Source organism: Argentina silus, assembly GCF_951799395.1.
Source record: "Argentina silus genome assembly, chromosome: 7".
Lineage (NCBI taxonomy): Eukaryota > Metazoa > Chordata > Actinopteri > Argentiniformes > Argentinidae > Argentina > Argentina silus.
Genome location: NC_139661.1, coordinates 22,328,035 through 22,350,910, shown reverse-complemented (window position 1 = coordinate 22,350,910; position 22,876 = coordinate 22,328,035). Strand labels below are relative to the sequence as shown.

At 45.5% G+C, this 22,876-nt stretch overlaps 1 protein-coding gene across 1 annotated transcript; it reads right to left on the bottom strand.

The window, feature by feature from the left end:
* Nucleotides 1-94: 94 nt before the first annotated feature.
* On the bottom strand, nt 95-22,733 carry loxhd1b (lipoxygenase homology PLAT domains 1b; the record flags this gene model as incomplete). The annotated part of the gene is made up of 43 exons (XM_083672640.1): nt 95-969; nt 1,311-1,466; nt 1,692-1,830; nt 2,292-2,462; nt 2,870-3,055; nt 3,250-3,427; nt 3,527-3,644; nt 3,747-3,874; nt 4,058-4,243; nt 4,540-4,748; nt 5,018-5,147; nt 5,315-5,527; nt 5,776-5,930; nt 6,046-6,208; nt 6,520-6,636; nt 6,985-7,166; nt 7,401-7,565; nt 7,968-8,096; nt 8,529-8,633; nt 8,775-8,923; nt 9,170-9,303; nt 10,510-10,661; nt 11,016-11,337; nt 11,739-11,899; nt 12,293-12,485; nt 12,717-12,913; nt 13,353-13,429; nt 14,240-14,400; nt 14,658-14,812; nt 15,221-15,356; nt 15,437-15,523; nt 15,686-15,846; nt 16,012-16,147; nt 16,316-16,456; nt 16,864-16,973; nt 17,520-17,643; nt 18,796-18,944; nt 19,070-19,168; nt 19,358-19,542; nt 20,107-20,187; nt 20,693-20,704; nt 20,900-21,014; nt 22,004-22,733. 43 exons carry the CDS (start codon nt 22,731-22,733, stop codon nt 489-491), a joined length of 7,278 nt encoding a protein of 2,425 aa, XP_083528766.1. The 3' UTR covers nt 95-488.
* Between the last annotated feature and the right edge of the window lie 143 nt (nt 22,734-22,876).

The window sequence follows — 22,876 nt, the reverse complement described above, 5'->3', positions numbered from 1 at the left end:
TTTATTTATTGCATTTATTAATAATACAACTATTTCAGTTTTCTATTAAGAAAACAATTATTAGTTGTTTTCATTCTTTCGTAAAAACACATGCAGCAAAAGTATAAAATCATGTAGCTTTCACTACATTCAATCTAAAATAGTAGTAACTGCATCACTGACAGTTTGATGGATATGCAGGGCCTGGTGGAACTGGCAGGGATTAAACCAGGCACCTCTCACATGGATGCCACAGGGATAAACCATTATACCATGAAGACATCCTCGTGGGTTGAGGGCTACACCTGGGCTTGCAGGCAGGGCTACCTCTGCACAGGAGTGTGTCTCCAATCACCTTGTGTCATGTTTTTCTGTAGAGTAATATTCTCTGTTCACATTGCAAAAAATGGATTGAAAAATTCCTGAGGAAAAATATTAAAACCACCAGTATGTCTTTTTTAGAGTTGCCCCATCCACAAAAAACCAAAACCGAAGCGGTGAATGTTCTCTCAGTATTTGGGGTAGAGCACTCTCTGGATCTGTCCATCTGCCTTCGTGTGGTCCAACCACTTCCCACAGGGGAAAATGGTCGTCACCGAGTTCGCTGTGTTCGTCACCTCCACACACTCCAGGTACCAGCCAGAGTTGAAACTATCGTTGTCATGTTCCACTTTGATCCTCAGCAGGTCCCCTAAGTCCAGCATCTCCAGAACAAAACGGTTGGTTTGTCCCCGCTCAAAAAGGTTCCGGAACTTCTGCCGTAATGGCCGTTGCCCAGAGTTCCCATTGGAGCCATATATGGTGATGTAAACGCTGGCGTCAGTGCCGGCCCCTTTGACATCGCCAGTGATGATGATGATCTCGTACTTGACAGGAACGAGGCTGCGGACCTTGCTGGCGAAGCTCTCGACGGTCCTGGAGCACTCGAAGTTCATGAACTGGTCCCGTTTGGCTGACAGAGGGATCTGGGCGTCACAGTGGAAGAAATACCTGGGCAGGAATAAAAAGGGGGGGCGGGGGGGGGGACATGATCAGAGCATTGTGGTCCTCTGTGGCTCAGTTGGTAGAGCATGGCGCTAACAACGCTTAGGTCGTGGGTTTGATTCCTGCTGGGACCATATATACTGAAATGGATGCACTCACTGCAATGTAAGTCGCTTTGGATAAAAGTCAATCACCAGAAGTGTGAAAATATGAACATATTGAGGAAACACCCCATATATAGGCATTTCCGTTATTTTCTAGACACTCTAATATTAGTTTGTCACCGTGACCGTGCCCATGGCGGGAGGGTTGAGTGTTAGAGATGGCTTTAAGTCGTTTCCACTCACTTGTTCCCCAGTTCCTTCTCTGTGACCACCACCTCCAGCACATGCCAGAAAGCTTCACTTTTCACCTTCTTACTGTCTTTGGTCGTGTGGCCAACACAGATGCCAGCCAGCTCACCCAGGTGCTTAGATGAAAACTCAAATGCATCAGTGGCACCGCTGAAAAGAGACAACACAAGATTCCAGTGATACATCACCATACTCTGTCTCTACCGTGGTGGCATATGTAAGAACTATTCCTGTAGCGCTACGTATGAGCTTAACTTTCCTGAAATGAATGGCTTGCAGTGGGTACAGAACAGCAGAGCACATGAAAGAGAAGACTATTCTCTGAGGGGCACTCTTAACAAGACCGCCGCTCACAGCCCCTCTCTGGGAACCCACCACAGGAACCTCTTTTTCTTTGAAGAATTATCTAGCACAAACTCCTTTGAGCGTGCTTTCTTTCCTTCCAGCACAACCCAGATATTCTCCTTGGTGTCAGCGTCATCCGTGTCCGCTGTTGTAGTGGTAATTTCATATTCTGGGAGAAGAAAAAAAAAAAACAGGACATCATCTATTTACTTGTACTACTAGTGTGCCCCGCCAGTATGAATATTAAATACTGCTGTCAGTTTTACTGAGACTGCTCTATTTTACGGTCAGGAACACGTACAGTACCAGTTAAAAGTTTGCAAAGCTGTCATCAAAGCAAAAGGTGGCTACTTTGAAGAATCTAAAATATAAACCATATTCTGGTTTGTTTAACACTTTTTTGTTTACTACATAATTCCATATGTGTTCCTTCATAGTTTTGATGTCTTCAATATTAATCTACAATGTAGAAAATAATAAAAAAAAATAAAGAAAAACCATTGAGTGAGAAGGTGTGTCCAAACTTTTGACTGGTACTGTACATCTGAACAGCAGGCAGCAAAATGGCGTCCTGTTGTAACGTTGGCCAACCTCTCTCTATATAAGACTGTCACTAGGCTGCCAACTCACTGGTTTTGTCATTGAGGTCCAGGATGTCATTGTTGGCACACGCCAGCTCTCTCATGACCTGCCCGTCGTCCTCGTTCTTGGCCAGCCATCGGTCACAGGGGAATCGGAAATTCTGGTCCATGGCCTCGTCCTTCACATCAACGTACTCCAGGTGCCAACCCGAGCCGGGGCCTAGGAGCAACATAGGATACGTTTCTGTTCACACGTTTTTGTTGAGATGTTATCCATCTCTTCATCTTTACTTTACCTTGTGCTCCACCTTTTATATTGTGTTCCATCTTGAAAACAACAGGTGCAAACCTTGCACAGGGGCAAACCTTGCACAGGGGCAAACGTTAATTCCCCAGACACCTGTCCCGCCCTGGGTTAGGGGTTAGGGGTTAGGGTTAGGTGCAGGTATTCTTTCTGCATTAGGGTTAGGGTTAGGGCTAGGGTTAGGGGTTAGGGTTAGGGGTTAGGGTTAGGGTTAGGGGTTAGGGGTTAGGGTTAGGGGTTAGGGTTAGGGTTAGGGTTAGGGTTAGGGGTTAGGGTTAGGTATTCTTTCTGCATTAGATTACTTTTCATCAGCTCCTCCTCACCTTTGTTGTCGTGCCACACGCGGATCTTTGACAGCTCTCCCAGGCTGAGGATGTCGGGGAAGCGGAACAAGTCTTTCATTTTACGCTCAAACTTGTTCCTGTTGCTGCTCTCCTTCAGGGCCAGTACGCCCGTGTCCCCGTTCTCCCCGAACACCATCATGCACACGTTGGCATCAGTGCCCGCACCTGCAAATAAGGGGGAAGAGGCAGAGGTGATGCCAGGGGAGATAGGCAGTGTGTGCTCCCATACCCAGTCAATCACATAAATAGGGCCTGAACTGGAAAAAAAGAAGAAGCCCTGACAACATCGACATTGCTCTAACAACCCTGAGTGCCCCTATGATTGTCTAAATCAAAACATCAGTGTGTGTGTGACCCACCTTGTATATCAGTAGTCTGGACCTGGACGATGTATGTGGTTCTCTCCACCATCTCCTCCTCGTCCACCACGGCTGCCAGCTCACAGATCTTGGTCCTCTTGGGTCCTTTGGTTTTGGACAGCCACCCCTCATAGGTGAACACAGACACCTCCTCTGTGGTCAGGTTACGCATCAGGATCTGCGGGGTACAGTCACACAATATCATTCTAGTCACTTGTTCCAAAAACAAAGAAACCGCATTCAAAGGGAAAGGCTATAGTATGACATGAGTACTGACCCTGTCGAGGAACCAATCAGGACGACTCCCAGTGCCGTCGATTCGGACCCTGGTCTTCTTCAGAGGAGCGATGTCATCGATCTCCAGGTTGAATGTGTCCTCCTGTCCTCTCTCAAACCTTGCCAGTGGTAAATGAATGTCAGTATACAAGTCAACAGTCAACAGCTGCAGCTACAGTATATGGGCATAATCAAGATACTGAATGACTGTGCTGTGTCACCTGTCCTCCTTCTTGGGAAGCAGCATCTCCTCTGTGCTCCCATTGGCTCCAAACACAGACAGGAAGATGTTGGTGTCTGTCCCTGCGGACTGGATGTCACCCGTGACAACCGTGACTTCATAGATGACCTGAAGGGAAATGAGAATGACATTAATAAATCTATCTATCATCTAATCATCTTGGACCATGTCACTCTTGATCATGATAAAAAAAAAACTAAAAAACATTTGACAAAAAGGTTCTGGATGGGAAGGAATAATGATGCCTCGATACAGTGTGGTGATATGTGGAGGGATAACGTCCTCACTTACTTTGTGGACAATATTGATACTATGGGCATCAAGTATGCTGAACAATCGTGCAGTGAGACCATCCCCCCGGTCCTTAGCCAACCAGCACTTGCACACAAAGATGTACTTGATGCCTTTGGTTGGCACGGCAACAGACAGCTCGTCCACCAACCAGCAGCTTTCTGGGGTGGCCCCGTTATGGCCGAGCTGTGAGTGGCAGAGAAAGAGAGAGAGAATAAATAAAGAGAATGTTAGAGAGAGAGGGAGAGAGAGGGAGAGAAAGAGAGGGAGAGAGAGAGAGAGAGAGAGAGAGAGAGAGAGAGAGAATAAAGAGAATGTTAGAGAGAGAGGGAGAGAGAGAGAAAGAGAGAGAGAGAGAGAGAGAGAGAATAAAGAGAATGTTAGAGAGAGAGGGAGAGAGAGAGAGAGAGAGAGGGAGAGAGAGATAAAGCCGAGAAGAAATTGAAAATGGAAAAATGAGGTGCTCCCTGGCCAACTCTCACCTCCACCCTCTTGATCCCGCCCACGTCAGTTCCATAACACAGGAAGTTCTCCATGGTCCCGGACGCAAAGCTTTTCTTCCCGTCCGTCAGGTCCAACCACAGGCGGTCCGTCTCGATGTCGTCGGGTCCGATGATGATGACGTAGACCCTGGCCATGGTGCTGGCGTCTCGCTCCATCCCCGTACACACGGTGAAGTGGTAGGGGATGACTGGGGGAATAAGCGGTAGGGGGACTGGTCAGTCACTTCATTCATATACGGTCCTCTGTGGCTAAGCTGGTAGAGCATGGCGCTAACAGCGCTTAGGTTGTGGGTTTAATTCCCACTGGGACCATATATACTGAAATGTATGCACTCACTACAATGTAAGTCGCTTTGGATAAAAGCGTCAGCTAAATGGCAGATATATATATAATATCGGCCTCAAAGCCTTATACAATATACAGAGGTGATGCAAAAACATTTAAGTGCTGTCTTACTTGGCAACTCCTCTACGACTGCCACCTTTTTCTTCTTCTTCTTCTTGGTGTTGGCGTTTCTGTCCAGTTCTGTCTTTGCCTGTATGCTCTTCTGTGAGTTAGGATCACTGTTCCTCTCTCCTTCATAGCCCTTAATAGGAAACAAACAGACTTGAGAACAACACAACAGAATAACAGAAAAAGACAGGCTGATGAATATGGAATATGTAGGGAGGTTTTCATATCGATAGCTTTCGGGATTTATCTACAAGACTGTAGCATGAAAACGTATAGATCTAGGTGAAGCATCCTACAAACCTTTACATAGAAGGTTCTGTCGATGCGGTTGTCCTCTTTCTTCTTGGACAGCCAACGTTCACACAGGAACATGTAGACCTCGTCTGTTTCCAAGTCGACCACCTCCACCTGGTCCAGGTACCAGTCTGCCCCCAACAGATCGGAGTTGTCATGGCGGATCCGGATCTTAAACACCTGTCCCAGGTCCACCGCCTCGATGGAGAACTTATCCACCTGAGAGAAGGAGAGAGGGAGCGGGGACTCATCTGATGGGTTTTTGTTTGCTTGGGATTCATTAAAACAAACTGTACAAACTCCATGTAGTTTCCAATGGTGTTGAATCCTCTCTGTACCAGAAGGTCTCCAACATTGTCAACATATCATTTCTTAGTAAATAACAGGTACTGATAACAGGTACTGCTAACACCAGCTGAAACAAAACCGTAAGATAAAATGCTGATCATCCCACTTTTTCGACTGACCTCTCCCCTCTCGAACTTGTTGCTGTTGGTCTCAGACTTGCGGAGTTTGCGCTCCCCTGTGTCTCCCAGGTCCCCGTAGACGATGAGGAACACATTAGCGTCCGTCCCCGATCCGTACATGTCACCAGTCCGCACGGACACCTTATACGTGTGTGCTGGCGGGGATCAAAACAGGAAAGAGGATGAGAGGAAAGAGGACTCACGTTTATAGATACCACCGCCAGTTTGACGGTGTTTGTGATGTGTGTTTCGTTGACGCTAGGGACCTACTCTCCAGGGCGTCCTCCACCTCTGTCTCGCTGCGCTTCAGCGTTCCGTCCCTCAGAAGTTTCTCAGTGATGATGTCAGACGGGACCAGCTCTCTCACGGTCTCCCCGTCGTCCTCGGACTTGGCCAGCCAACGCTCGCACGGGAAGATAGTTGTTTCGGAACCCTAAGGGGCAGCCACATGGTATACAAGTTTTTTTTTTTACAAACGTCTCTAAACTGTCCTGGGAGTTCAGATGTACTTGGATGTTGTGATAACAGTAGGTTATCTATGTTTCATTCAGGAGTTTTGCTCCCTTCCCTCTGCCCTCATTCACTCCCCTTCAGGAATCTCAAAGCACTCACTCGGTGAAAACAATAATATGGTCACTAGGTGGAGCTGTTGCTTACATCTACTCAACACGGTGTAGATGAAGGTGAGGAGAGGAAGCCACTAGACTACAGAGAAACAGATCTTCTGTGGTGGTATTCCAGTACCTTTCCCTTCCTCAGCAGCCGTCTGATCTCCACTCTGTCCAGGTGCCAGCCGGGGTTGGAGCCCCTGTTGTCGTGTCCTATCCGGATCTTCTCGATGACATCACCAATGTCCTCCAACTATAAACACGTTTCAAACACCATGATTGGCTGCCTTATCCAACATAGAATCACCAATCACAATGCATAGAAGTAGATGCAAAGCCTAGAGTCAATACCAGACATTGACAGCTCTCTTATGCCTGCACAAATGATGTGACGGAACACACCTGACTGAACAGAAACACCCGTCAAGCCAGTTACTTTTGGGTACCCTTAAATAGGAGGACTACGCATAAACAGTGTGGTAATTTCTGAATGGTGAAACCAATATGTACACAAATACCATCAAGTAAAAGCTGAGAATCCCTACTTTCACCTCTTAGTAATTGTAAAGTAAACATCACTTCCACAGGTGAGTTCACTCACCTCCACAATGAACATGTCCTCAGCGCCTCTCTCGAAGAACAGCCGCCTCTCCCTCTTGTTGACACACAGGTGCTTCTGCAGGGTGCAGAGGCCCTTACGCCCGTACAGGACGATGAACACGTCTGCATCCGTACCAGCGCCAAACACATCGCTGGTGTAGGTCTTTATCTCATAAGGCACAACTGGAAAGGCAAAAGGCAGTTATGTGATTATCATATTGTATCTGCCACTGTGGAACAAAGAAACCTTCCTCTCACAAAGACATCACATTTCTCCAACTATCCAATAGTAAAGTCCAAGATTATTGGTCATTTGCACAGGATACAGGTAGTAAACTGTACAATGAAATGCTTCCTTTGCGAGCTTCCTCACAACAGTGCATGAGAGGATTTCTGTCTGAGAGTGTGAGTACTCACATGGTATATAGAGCTCAGTCTGGAGATCGGCAGGGACCAGGTCCCTCACCAGGGCCCCGTCATCCTCTCCTGTGTCCAGCCAACGGCCACATGGGAAACGTAGTCTCTGGCCCTGGGAGGGGGCGTCAATCTCCACCCAGTCCAGAAACCAGCCCGCCGACCCACCTGAGCAGGAGAGAAGGCTCTCCTTAGGACAAGTCCAAGTTCTTTATTGTCCATTTAGAGCAGTGGTTCCCAAACTTTTAACAGTCATGTACCCCCTGTCGGTTATTTTGTAGCCTAATTGATATTCTGTGAACATTAGCCCTTACATATTAGACATTGTGATAATATTATTGTGTTGGATAGGGTGCATGCATTTATTTTTGGTACTGAGACTGCAGTCGGCTATTCAACAGGACTGTTTGGGAAGGTAAATCACAGATTTATTTCGCGTAGCCCCTAGATCGATCCACATACCCCCGGGGTACGCGTACCCCACTTTGACAATAGTGGATTCAGAGTGAAATGGATGTTTAACGTGGTGAAACATTGATTCATTGGTTGGTTAATGTACTGATATCCCACCTGCGTTGTCGTGGCCGATGCGTAGCTTCTCCAGCTCTCCAAGGTCCACAGCTTCAACAATAAACTCATCTGTTATTCCCTGTTCAAACTTGTTCTTGTGGCTCTTACACGCCCGCAGGTTGATTATCCCTGGAAGGAACATGGACACACTAATACAGCGCCCTTCCTAAGTAAAGCAGCAGTGAACCATTTTTTCTTCTTTCGGCTCTACACTCCAAAAGTTTTGATTTTAAATCAAACGGAAATTACAACACTTTTTATGCATAGTCCCCCTATTTACCATCATATAAATGCTGAGAATCTCTAATTTAACCTCATAGTAATTGTTTGATTTCAAATCCAAACCTTTGGAGTAGAGATCCTTCACTGTCCCATACTTACACAGGGCGCTGTATAAAGTGTTTCTCGAAAAAAAACGAAATCTTGTAGGTTAATGTCGGAGACTATTCCAGTATAAGAAGAAACGTCTCTAGGATTAATCAAAACAAGCAACAATACACACTAACTGGTACATTATATTGGAGCTGTACAGTGTATGGCCTGTACTGTACTGCAGTTTACCTGTGTCGTCTTTTTCACCAAACAGGATAGCAAAGACATTGGCATCAGTTCCAGCATGTTTCTTTTCCCCTGTCTTTATCTTCAGGGAATAGGTCGTGGACATGGCTGTAACATAATAAGCAGTGGTGTTTACTGTTATCTACAACACCGGCCCCTCATCCCCTCATCCCTCATCCCCTCATCCCCTCTTCCTCCTCATCCCCTCCCCCCTCTTCCTCCTCATCCCCTCCTCCCCTCCCCCCTCACCTTTCTGTTCCAGCCCCAGAGCTGCTGCTGTTCCGTCCTCTTCATCATCATTCTTTCTCATGAAGGCCTCGTCCACAGGTACCAGCTCTCTGGCGATCTGTCCATCATCCTCGTCCACCGCCAGCCAGCGGTTACAGGGGAAGTAATACCTTAGTCAGAGGGGAGATACAGGACCAGTCAAAAGTTTGGACACAAACTTGCCAAGAGTGTGCAAAGCTGTCATCAAAGCAAAAGGTGGCTACTTTGAAGAATCTAAAATATAAACCATAGTCTGGTTTGTTTAACACTTTTTTGTTTACTACATAATTCCATACGTACTGTATATTCAGCCACACACTTTTGCTATAACTATGTAACGACACAGCAGCTATATGACTGTCTAATGTCAGGCTTACGTAGTGTCGTCTTTGGTGTCCACTATCTCCACCCGGTCCAGGTACCAGGAGGAGTGGGATCCGGTGTTGTCATGACGAATGCGTAGTTTCTTTAGTGGCCCCAGATCAATGGCAGTTTTGGAGAATGTGTCTTCCTGAATGACACACAATCAAAGACAACCAAGCACAGCAAAGCCTTTCATGTCAGGACTGCAGAGTCACTACCAATCTACTGCCGTAGATTGAAGACCCGTCTCTTCAGGCTACATCTTAACGGTCCCTCCTAAAGACCTCTCCACCCCCCACTACCCCCCCGTAAAAGTTTCTCTCCTGTTAATAAAAAAATAAAAAAAATAATTCCTTCTTCTAGCATTGTGACTGCCTATGGCCCCTGGTCCGAGCATTGATTACTTTATCTTATGATGACTGATGGATAGATGATTCACTTACTTAAACAAATGTATTTGTTGTAAGTCGCTTTGGATAAAGGCGTCTGCTAAATGCCATAAATGTAAATGTAAATGTCTTTAAGGATATTCTCATCTCACTAAAGATGTTATGACTTTTCCCCCTGTGCAGATGAATGAATACAGAACAACCCCAATTACTACAGAAACATTAAGACATGACACAAATATTGCAAATAATCTGAATATTTCCATCTTCATTTGGCCATGTTTGATAGGTCACAACACTATAGCTGCTGCTCGCGGACGTGTACGCGTTGTTCCAGAGCGCCAGGTCTAATGATGGAATAAATAATTCACCGGTTTGCATTAAGTGATGGGTAAAAGTATCCCATCACTACATCTACTTTGAATAACAGGAGGGACGACTATCAGGTTGATTGGTGTTGCGACAGACTGACAGGTTCAGTGACTCCGGGGACTCCTTCCAGCTCCTCTCCTCCTTTGTCTCAGCCTCTCTGCTAGAGCAGGCAATCAAGAGACACTCCCCTGGATGACGCCTCGTATTGCAGAAAAACACGTTCATTTTCAGAGTCTGCTAATCAACTTGCCTGTTCTAATGTAAGACTTTTACAAGTTGGCCTTCTGGCTACAATAGCATCTACGTTTTATATGCCTTTTAGCTGACGCTTTTATCCAAAGCGACTTACATTGCAGTGAGTGCATACATTTCAGTATAGATGGTCCCAGTGGGAATCAAACCCACAACCTTAGCGTTGTTAGCGCCATGCTCTACCATTTTATCTCAGTAAAGCAGGACTTACACCAAATAACCTTTCATGTCCTTTATCTCCAGGGCTAGGTGGTGTTAGCTACCTACGCAGAGGACTGTAGTGCTGTAGCTGTAAGTGATTCTTTTCTCAGTATGTAACCCGACCCCCCCCTTCCTCTTACCTGCCCTTTCTCAAATTTGTTGAGGTTGGGGGAGTTCTTCAGGTAGCGCTCTCCCGTGTCGCCGTTCTCTCCGTAAATATTGATGTAGACGTTGGCCTCCGTCCCAGCCCCCATCATGTCCCCGGTGAACACGCTCACTTCATAGGTATTCTCTGTCAGACAATACAGGGATACATGACTCACACCAATATACTGTATATGTACAGTACCAGACAAAGGTTTGGACACACCTTCTCATTCAATGGTTTTTCTTTATTTTTTATTACTTTCTACATCGTAGATTAATACTGAAGACATCAAAACTATGAAGGAACACATATGGAATTATGTAGTAAACAAAAAAGTGTTAAACAAACTAGAATATGTTTTAGGTTTTAGATTCTTCAAAGTAGCCTCATTTTGCTTTGATGACCGCTTTGCACACTCTTGGCAAGTTTGCGTCCAAACTTTTGACTGGTACTGTACCTTAATCCCTTTATGTAGGCCAATGCTTGGAGGATCTGTACCTTCCAATTCCTCTGCATCCTCTGGCAGCAGTTCCACCACCAGCTCCTTGTCCTCCTCTCCTGACGCTAACCAGCGCGAGCAGGGGAACGTGTACGTCTGCACCACCTCCATCTCCTCCTCCACTCCCTCCTCTTCCTCCTCCTCCTCTTCCTTCTTCTTTTTCTTCTTCTTCTTCTTGTCGTCCTTCTTCTTCTCCTTGGTCACCATGGCCCAGATGAGGCGTTTGACGTCGACCTTCTCCAGGAACCAGCCAGAGCCAAGGCCCGTGCCGTCGTGACCGATGCGCACCTTAAAGATCTTCCCCACATCTCTGGCTTCTACCTACAGCAGGCAGGGACAGGGGAGAGACACAGTGCTTACACTTTATCCTCTACAGTCGTCTGTATTCCTGGTGGTCCTCTGTGGCTCAGCTGGTAGAGCACGGCGCTAACAACGCTTAGGTTGTGGGTTTGATTCCCGCTGGGACCATATATACTGAAATGTATGCACTCACTGCAATGTAAGTAGCTTTGGATAAAAGCGTCAGCTAAATGGCGTATATGTATTCAGTGAGAACGGGCTATTACATAGCATAGTAACCATGGTAACCCAACCTGCAACCTGGTTTCTTTGGGCTTCAATCAAACAAGCAACACTACACTATGCACCATAGTTACAGAAGACATTCATTTCATTCTCTAAGTTTCCCATCCGAAGCTTTCCAACTCATCTTTTATCAGCACCTTGAAGATCTCTGTCATCCCTCTCTCGAAGTTGTTGGACCTGCTCTTCAGGGTGATGAGCTCTGTCTTGCCCTTGTCTCCGTAGATCTGGATGAAGACGTTAGCGTTGGTGCCTGCTAACCCGATGTCACTGGTCACCACTGTTATTTCATAGTTAATCACTGCAGCATGAGAGGACACAACAACAACAACATTGAGGAACAACAACAACAACGACAACAACAACAACACAGCTTTGACTAGGATTTTCCAGGATAAGTCTAGAAAAAGATGTGTGTTGTGAGACATGTAGACGAGGAGAGGAGAAGGGTTATAAAAAGGTTTGTTTGGGAAACGTCCTCACATGCCTCAGCGTGTGTTAGGCATCAACACTGCTTTCTCCATTTTACAAGAGCATGCACTGTTTCAGGGAACCCAGGTTGCTTTAACAGGGCCTGTTGTTGCAATGGTGTGTGCACGTTGTCGGGTGAGATCATGTACATTGTTATAAAGGTGTTATAAGGGTGTAAGAAGGTGTTATAAGGGTGTCAGAAGGTGTTGTAAGGGTAGTTTACATTGTTCACAGTCCAGGATCTCGCTGGGATAGATATCCACCTCCACCTTGCCGTCAGCCTCGGTCTTGCAGAGCCAGCGGTGGCTGGGGAACATGTACTGCTTCCCGTGGACCGGGACCGTGATCTGAACACTGTCCAGGAACCAACCAGCTCGCATCCCCTCGTTGGTGTGGCCAATCATCATACGGCTGATCTGGAGTCAAAGACCAGGGAAGAGGACAGAGGACTGATTGACTATTGGTTTAGATACGGCGAGAGGGATGTTAAGATAATTACAATTGTAGTTACAGTATGTACACACTTAAGTTAGGATCGGGCCCTATATAAATAGTGTGCCTAGTAGCCTGGGTGTATGTCCTTTTCAACATCAGCCTGCTGTGTGCTCTTATGGACAATAGAGGACACCTAGAACCAAGCAGCTAACCTGTCCAATGTCAAATGTGTCCACAGTAAAGACGTCGATTCGGTCCGTCTCAAAGTAGTTACTCAGGTTGTTGTCTGAGACCACCAGCATCATCTTACTGGTGTCTGCCTTCTCCCCGTAGAGCTTCACAAACACCTTGGAGTCAGAGCTGCCTCCAGGGATGTTCCCCGTCTTCACCGAGATGTGATAGCTAACATCTGCCATCGCAAACCCACAGAGAATCAACAGCTGAAGCCTAATCATTTTGAAACACTACAGTATGAAACGCATGTTTCATTTATAGTCTAACCGTCATATCAACAAACTATATGAACGTGGGATGAAATGTACAGTAGCAGTCAAAAGTTTGGACACACCTTGCCAAGAGTGTGCAAAGCTGTCATCAAAACAAAAGGTGGCTACTTTGAAGAATCTAAAATACAAACCATATTCTGGTTTGTTTAACACTTTTTTGTTTACGACATAATTCCATATGTGTTCCTTCCTAGTTTTGATGTCTTCAATATTAATCTACAATGTAGAAAATAATAAAAAATAAAGAAAAACCATTGAATGAGAAGGTGTGTCCAAACTTTTGACTGGTGCTGCAGGTCTAATCATAAACATGTTACAGTGGACAGCTGTCACGGTACGTACTGTAGAGACGCTGTCCGTCTGAAAATGGCACTAATTCCCGAACAATCTGTCCATCATCTTCATTCCGGTCGAGCCACCTGAACAAAAAAACATGGCGACCTCACCGTTAGCCCACGCAACCTGTTAGAGGTAACATACAGCTATCACACCTGTCAGAGGTAACATACAGCTATCACACCTGTTAGAGGTAACATACAGCTATCACACCTGTTAGAGGCAACATACAGCTATCACACCTGTTAGAGGTAACATACAGCTATCACACCTGTTAGAGGTAACATACAGCTATCACACCTGTCAGAGGTAACATACAGCTATCACACCTGTTAGAGGTAACATACAGCTATCACACCTGTCAGAGGTAACATACAGCTATCACACCTGTTAGAGGTAACATACAGCTATCGCACCTGTTAGAGGTAACATACAGCTATCGCACCTGTTAGAGGTAACATACAGCTATCGCACCTGTTAGAGGTGACATACAGCTATCACACCTGTTAGAGGTAACATACAGCTATCACACCTGTTAGAGGTAACATACAGCTATCACACCTGTTAGAGGTAACATACAGCTATCACACCTGTTAGAGGTAACATACAGCTATCGCACCTGTTAGAGGTAACATACAGCTATCACACCTGTTAGAGGTAACATACAGCTATCACACCTGTCAGAGGTAACATACAGCTATCACACCTGTTAGAGGTAACATACAGCTATCACACCTGTTAGAGGTAACATACAGCTATCACACCTGTTAGAGGTAACATACAGCTATCACACCTGTTACACACACTACCAGTCCGCCAACCACCGGTCGGACACTGCATAGAAAACAACAACGTGTTATTTCAACCCATGAATGAGCCTGTCCAGATCTCACCTGTTACAGGGGAACTCTACAGCCTGACTCTCGGCCTGCCCCTCCTCCCTGACCACCACCTTGTCCAGGAACCAGCCACAGCCCCCGCCCCTTCCGTCATGCCCAATCCTCACCCTCCGGACTTGCCCGATCGACACCGACTCGATCATAAACTCATCCATCTATTGAAGAGAGGGAGAGAGGATGAATGCAGCTAGCTTGTTAAAGACCAGCACTGTAAAGCGTGTAGAGATGGCATTGAGTCTCTTGGTAGGAAACATATCAAGCATGTTGACACCTTGAACATCTTGTACTTATGGTATCTACCCTGTTTAATTGCTATACACCATGGTGACCTTCAGTAACGAGGAATTTGCCTGCAAGGTGACTGAATTTAAAGGCAGTTTATTGGCCCCCGACATGGTTCTGCTGAACTCACGTTGCCTTTCTCAAACTTGTTGATGTTGTTTTTGCAGTTGACCAGTGTGCGATCCCCAGTGTCTCCGTGGTTACCAATCAGATTCAGGAAGACGGTGGCGTCTGTCCCACTGCCGCCGACGGTCGCCGTGCACACAGTCACTCTGTACTTCAACACTGCAAAACACAATCACGTTCATACAACATTCACATTCACATTCACAGTCATAGTCACATTCATAGTCATAATCTCATAGTCACATTCATAGTCATATCTGTTGTACTGTACATAAGGTGATGCACGATTTGTTACAGACACAACACAACACAACACAATCTATTAAAACTTATTCTGGGGTCATATTAAGGAACATGAGAAGGTCTAGAGATTCCCATGTGTAGGAACCAAAACCGAAATCATGAAGTTAGTAACATAAACATAATTGTAAATTGTTATAATATAGTGATGTGTGCACAGGTATTGACAATGCACTACTGCAAGTACTGTATGCAGGTCGATACAGTAAGTTCAAGTACATCCAGGTAAGAGCAGGTGTATTACTAGTTAACGAGAGGTAAACATACAGGGCAGTGGTTCAGGGATCAGGTCTCCAGTTGCAGGAAGCTCTCTCACAACCTCATTATCATCCTCGTTAGTGTCCAGCCAGCGCTCACAGTGGAACTTAAACTTCTCCTTCGTTAAGGTCTTCATCAAAGATGCCTGCGTGACCACAGAGAGAGTCAGAGGGCTTGTGTGGTGCAGTCGTGTTTATGGATGGTGCTCTCTGATGCTTTCCTCACCTTGCTTAAATGCCACCCTGCAAAAGGATTCCTCTTCTCGTGCCAGATGCGGAGTTTTGTCAGTATCCCTAAGTCAGGGAGCTCAACCTGGATGCATTTATAGTCAGAACAAGAACATTAGTCATCCATCACACACACCTATCCACCCACCCACCCACCTATCCACCCACCCATCCACCCACCCACCCACCCAGCAACCCACCCACCCAACCACCCACCCATCCATCCGCCCATCCAAAACGTACTCACCATGAACTTGTCCAGCTGCCCCTGTTCAAAGTTGTCTGTCTTGTTGTCCAGTCTCATCTCGTCTGACTTGCCCTTCTCCCCGTAGATCTGGAGGGAGATGGCCGCATCTGTGCCGGCGCTGGGCAGGTCTGACGTCAAGATCCACAGAGACCAGGGGTGCTCTGAGGACATCGAGAGGACAACACACAGACAGTAGTAGCATCCCAGCACTGCTGCCAACAGACACACTGTCTGAGCCAAAGCACCCTTACCCCAGAGCCATACACAGATTTACACAGTTTGGCAAACTCAGTTTGAAAAGTAAAACTCGTTGAAATACGACCTACTTTTCAGTCTCTTCTGTCTTAGTGAGACCATCTCGTAGAGCTCTCTCTCGATCAGTCCATCTCCCTCGTTCTCATCCAGCCATTTACCACAGGGGAAGGTCTGCTCGGCCCCCGTGAAGGGACAGTACACCACCACCTGCAACATAGACAGACAAACTGAACTATTTACCTTGTGTGTAATTTGCAATTAATGTATGTGTGTTCAATTTACAAAAACACATTTGTGTGTGTGTTAGTGTGTGTATGTCTGTGTGTGTGTGTGTGTGTGTGTGTGTGTGTGTGTGTGTGTGTGTGTGTTCTGTACCCTCTCACAGTACCACCCGGCGCTGACCCCTCCGTTGTCGTGTCCGATGGTGACCCTGCTGAGGGGGCTGAGGAGGGCTGCGATCTCCACGTTAAAGATGTCCGTCAGACCTCGCTCAAACTTCCCCCCCTCCAAGAAGACCTGCGGACACACCCAGGCCGTTACCACATCCTCCCTCTGCGCTCACCCAGGCCGTTACCACATCCTCCCTCTGCGCTCACCCAGGCCGTTACCACATCCTCCCTCTGCACTGTACATACTGTAATTGTGTGTGTGTGTGTGACTGTGTGTATCTGTGTGTGTGTGTGTGTATCTGTGTGTGTGTGTGTGTGTGTGTGTGTATCTGTGTGTGTGTGTGTGTGTGTGTGTGTGTGTGTGTATCTGTGTGTGTGTGTATCTGTGTGTGTATCTGTGTGTGCGTGCGTGTGCGTATGTGTGCCAGTATTCAACTGACTTTACATACTGATGTCACACATCATGTTATGAATGCTGATGTAAACCCCCCTCCTGTAGAGTGTGAGGACTTGGTTTAATCCGATCAGCATTACCTTGCCGCTGTTCTTCAGGCCCTTGGAGCCATGCATCAGTATGTGGATCTTAGAGTTGGTGCCAGCACCCCTGATGTTCCCTGTCACCACCTGGACGTTGTAGACAATACCTGCAGGGTACAGTTACGTGTTTGGCAGTCAGAGGTCCTGCCAGGATACCAATCTGGCTCAGCTGAGTCGGTGACTCAGAGAAGTGACCGACAAGGAAAATGAGCCAAATCAAAATATTGATTTTGTGGCTCTAATGTTGTCAGGGTTGGTTGGTTTGTGAAAGTAAATAGTGTATTCAGCTGGCCTACAGTGTGGAGATAACAGCACGGTGAATGTCACCTACTACACTTACTTTTAGAGGGTTTTATTGTGATACTGGACTCTCTTAAGTGTTTGTTTATGACACCTGTGCTTGTTCTGCTTCCCCTTCTACTGTTTTACTTACAGTAGGCCTACATGTTACATGGTACTTACTGTATGTTAGGATGTTGCTCTGGATAGGTGTGTCCCCTAAATAACTGAGATGTATGCATAGCATACTCAGAATACTGTCTCCTTCTTCTTATGGTCATACACAGCGCTGGTTCATCGTTCCTCACCTGTGGGTTCATTGTTCCTCACCTGTGGGTTCATTGTTCCTCACCTGTGGGTTCATTGTTCCTCACCTGTGGGTTCACTCCCTCCCACCAGGATGTCCCTCTGAATTTTCCCATCATCCTCGTCGGTGGCGAACCAGCGGTCAACTGGGAACTCATACATGGCCTTGTTCCCCAGGTCGTCCAGGACCACCTGCAGACAGGGAGGACGACCTACGGTGTTATAGGCCATCCTAGAGTCTCAGGATACAGTGGTGAAGTCTGGCCTAAAACACTTAATATATATATAATATGTACCATTTAGCTGACGCTTTTATCCAAAGCGACTTACATTGTTGCAGTGAGTGCATACATTTCAGTATATATGGTCCCAGCAGGAATCAAACCCACAACCTAAGCGTTGTTAGCGCCGTGCTCTACCACCTGAGACACAGAGGACAACTTCAAAACACTTCCCATAACACAGTTTGTTGGAGGGTTATTGTGTTGAATAGAATGGCAGTGAATCCAGTGGCTTCAATTGAATTGTTGAATCTATTTGGATTAAATGAGGGAATACTGTTTAATAGAATACCCTTTTAATGCATGAATACAGCTTTACATATTACATATCTTTGGTGACATGATGCACAGTAATCACCAGCAGAACTGACCCTGCTGAAATGGTAATCCAATAATGGGACCAGGTGTCCCTTTACAAGTGGGGTAGGATGACTCTCTGGCCTGTGTTTGTGTGTGTGTGTGTGTGTGTGTGTGTGTGTGTGTGTGTGTGTGTGTTCGAGTGTGTGTGTGTGTGTGTGTGTACGTGCATGCGTGCGTGTGTGTGTGTGTGTGTGTTTGAGTGAGCTCATCTCATGGTTCTTCCACACTGTATGTGTAACACCAGACTCAGATGAGAGGGCAGGAAGGTGAGAGGATCACATGTCTTAAATACCTCAAGGGAAGCACTATGGAGCTCATGAGAGCTGTAGGGAGGTTCACAGGGGTATGGACAGCTTGCATTTCATAGCCCTTATCTTTCATTTCACCAGCCCTCATTACGGATTCCTCTGTGGCTCAGTTAGTAGAGCATGGCGCTGACAATGCTTAGGTTGTGGGTTTGATTCCCACTGGGACCATATATAATGAAATGTATACACTCACTGCAATGTAAGTCGCTTTGGATAAAAGCGTCAGCTAAAAGCAGGCATATATCTACATACAGATTAAATTCTCTCCTACTCTCAAGAGAAACTCTTATAATTAAGTGAACACTGATCATGAACATAAAGTGTGAATTATCAGGGAAATATATCAAAGTAGATTGAAATTTAAAGTACGAGTGTCATGTTTGATCTTTGATCACCTTGTTCACAAACCATCCTGCTGAAGAGCCTTTGTTGTTGTGTCCGAGGACGACCTTCCTGACCTTGCCCAGGTTTGGTGCCTCCATGGTGAACTTGTCCTCCGTTCCCTTCTCAAAGTTATTCTTATCATTGTCTAGCCGTCTCTCTCCTGCCAGACAGACATCAGGGATCGTTTTTTAATCTCCAGTTGGATTTTCTTTTTTTCTTTTTTTTAATCGTAGTATCTTAATCACTTGTTAAAAAACCACAACTATTTTGGGGTATTTCACTCACCTGTGTCACCAAACTCTCCAAAGATATTGATGAAGACATCAGCGTCCGTTCCACTGCCCTTCACATCTGCAGTAAAGACGCTGACCACATACTTATTATCTACGCAGACAGGAGAGAAAACAACTCTGGTTTAACATTATCCAACCTATTTACCAGCCGTACACTTAGTACTCAGTGTACAGTACCAGTCAAAAGTTTGGACACCAACTTGCCAAGAGTGTGCAAAGCTGTCATCAAAGCAAAAGGTAGCTACTTTGAAGAATCTAAAATATAAACCATATTCTGTACATTTGGGCATGTCCATGGGGTCAATGCTGCCCAGCAGGTCTCTGATGAACAGGTTGTCTCCCTCTGTCTTGCTGAGCCAGTTGTTACAGGCAAAGTAGAAGCGCAAGTGAGGTCTGTTCATGTCTGTCACCACCACCCTGTCCAAGAACCAGCTGGCACTCAGACCCGTGTTGTCATGCTCAATTCTGGACGGGCACACAGCAACACAATTAATTAATTAACAAATTTATGAAGCAAATTTATGAAGCAAATGTATCTACAGTGGTCCTCTGTGGCTCAGTGGGTAGAGCATGATGTTAACAATGCCAAGGGTGTGGGTTTAATTCCCACTGGGACCATATGTACTGAAATGTATGCACTCACTGCAATGTAAGTCGCTTTGGATAAAAGCGTCAGCTAAATTCCATATATATTACAGTGTATGACAACTCATGCTCAATCTTGAGGGAGAGGGACAAACGTTCAGTGTCATTGCTGTTGTCCACAGTGCTGTAAAACGTCATAGAGAGACTAGTTTATAGACAGGTTATAGACTAGTTTATAGACAGGTGTTTAAAGGCTCTTAAAAAAAATAGCCTACTGGCATTACGACTGCCTATGGCCCCTGGTGTGAGCATTGATTAGTTATGATGACTGTTGGATAGATGATTCACTTACTTAAACAAATGTATTTGTTGTAAGTCGCTTTGGATAAAGGCGTCTGCTAAATGCCATGAATGTAAATGTAAATGTAAATGTAAATCTTATACCGTATCTTCTTCAAAGGCCCAACATTATGTGTTTTGATCCTGAAGACATCTGTCTTGTTCCTGTCAAACGCTGTTCTACTCCTGTAACGGCAACGAGAGGAGAACCAGAGGAGAATGACACCGGTGGTGAATCTGGGAGGTTCAGCATCAACATCAACTCCCTCCTGACTGCTTTTACCTGGACATGCTCAGAAACGCCCCGATTCACACATGCGGACCCATTAGATGATTAAACTGTTAATTTTCACTCTTACAGCAGGAACACAACATAAGGAAGTATACTGAACAAAGACCGTGTTAAAACAAAGTCCTCAGCAAACTTTGGAAATAATGACATTTAGACACAGAATTGTGTCAAATTCCATTTAAATTCCAAAACGTTCCAAAGCATTTTCACACCAAACACATCATGCAACATTGAGAATATTGAGAGCGCTGCCACAGCAGACATGATCTGAGGTGCTGGTGCTGTACCCATAGTAGAAGGTACTACAGTATCACTTATGTTACTTGAACGTTCTAGTTTAACGCAAAACACACAGGACAAGTTACCCTTTACCATCATAGTAGGAATACCATGAATTACCTTTTTTCTGTGCTGTGGAATAGGAGAAAAAATGCATAGGTATTAAAGCCAGTAGAACAAGTAAATATGTATGTACTACTGCTTCTTAACAAGGTCATAGGCTCCGACAAAACAATAGTCATACTTTTTCTCAGTTAGGCTAACTGTTAACCGTTCCACCAATTGAAATGTGTAGCATTTCTCAGGCAGCCCATGAAAGGGACTCACTTGCTGGCCAGATGCACCTTGGGAGTGATGCCGAAGTCTCCGAAAAGGGTGACAAACACGTTGGCATCGGTGCCCGCCCCTCTCTCATCTCCTGTGATGGTCACCACCTCATACACTGCAGGAGTGTGTGTGTGTGTGTGTGTGTGTGTGCGTGTGTGTGTGTGTGTGTGTGTGTGAGTGTAGGAAAAAGAGAGAAAGACAGAATGTGAATCAGAGACAAACTGTTGAACCCCGCTGCTACTATTGTGACTTTACTTCAGCTATTCCCTGAGAGAAAATGCCTTCAATGCCTCACATATAACTAATACTAACCCTAACCCTATTCAATCTAGATACCAAAGAGGGCTTTACAAACAGCGCAAGGTCATTTTCATGATTATTTTCATTATTATTATTATATGTTATTAGTGACAGGTGTCATGTAACTGTTTGTTTGAGATAGCATCGTTACCTGGCGATTCCTCCAGTGTAAAGTTACTGAGACAATTAGGGTAACAAAGAAGCCATTAACCTGGGAGGCAGACAGCAATATGGAGCCTCTGTATCAATCAGATGCAGTGAACCCCCGAGCCTCTGGCATAAAGGATTAACTCATGCATTGAGAAGTTGCGCACTCAAATCATTTCTTCGTATTGATTTCAAACCTGGCATCAGATTATCCACAAATCATCTCTGATGACTACTTGCCATTTGCTCTGTTGTAACTTAAGGTCTGGTTTTTTTTCCAACGATTGGTTTATTCATTGTTGGAACGTTTGTGATTTTGTTGGATTATCTGTAAATCTGTCCCATTCTAGTCAAACAATAAAATGTACAGGACCAGTCAAAAGTTTGGACACAACTTGCCAAGAGTGTGCAAAGCTGTCATCAAAGCAAAAGGTGGCTACTTTGAAGAATCTAAAATATAAAACATATTCTGGTTTGTTTAACACTTTTTTGTTTACGACATAATTCCATATGTGTTCCTTCATAGTTTTGATGTCTTCAATATTAATCTACAATGTAGAAAATAATGAAAAAATGAAGAAAAACCATTGAATGAGAAGGTGTATCCAGACTTTTGACTGGTACTGTAGGCTATACCCTACAATAGCATGACATTACCTTTCTTCTTGTGGTACTCATCCTCGTAGTTTTCGGTGGCCTCTGTCTTATAGTTCCTGAGCTCGCTCTCGTAGATCTCCACGTAGTTCTCAACCGGTTTCTTCTTCTTGCCTTTGCCCTTTTTACCGTCCTCATCACTGTCCCCTGACCCTTTCTTGGACTTTTTATCCTTCTTCTTCTTCTTGCTTTCCCCTTCTTCGTCCTCTGGCGGCTCCTCCTCTTTCTCCACGTCCTTCTTTGACTTTTTGTCCTCGTCCTTGGATTTCTTGTCTTTTGACCCCATGTTGTTCTCACGGGTGTCTTTGATTGAAGATTTCTTCTTCTTGGTTCCCTTCCTGGCGGTCTCTATCACATCAGGGAGCCTCTCTGCTCTCTTCCTCGTGCTCTTGGAGTTCCTATCGTTGTTGCCTTCATCATCTGTACTCCGAGACTCATGGCTTATCACCTCGTCATCCTCACTCTCCTTGGCCTTCTTCTTCTTTTTCTTGATTTTTCCTTTATCTTCCCCCTTTTTCTTGCTGCTCCTCACATCAGACTCTGAGGTGTCAGAGTTGTACTCTTCTTCAGCACCTTTTGATTTCTTCTTCCTTCCTCTGCCAGCAACCCCTGATTCAGTGACCCGCTTACCTTTCCTCTTCGGCTTTGGCTGCTGATCCTCTGACTCCTCGTCATCCACCTCTTCAGTTTCCCCCCTTGCCCTCGGTGTGTTTTTTTTCTTATTTGAAGACATCTTTAATTTATTTATTACCTTGTAACTGTAACCGATTCCTGTGTGTTCCGGTGAAACTTGATTAAACTGACCTGTAGTGCCACCGTAGTGACCCGCTGCCGGCAGGATAGGGAAGAGGGAGCCAGCCGAACAGACTCCTGGGT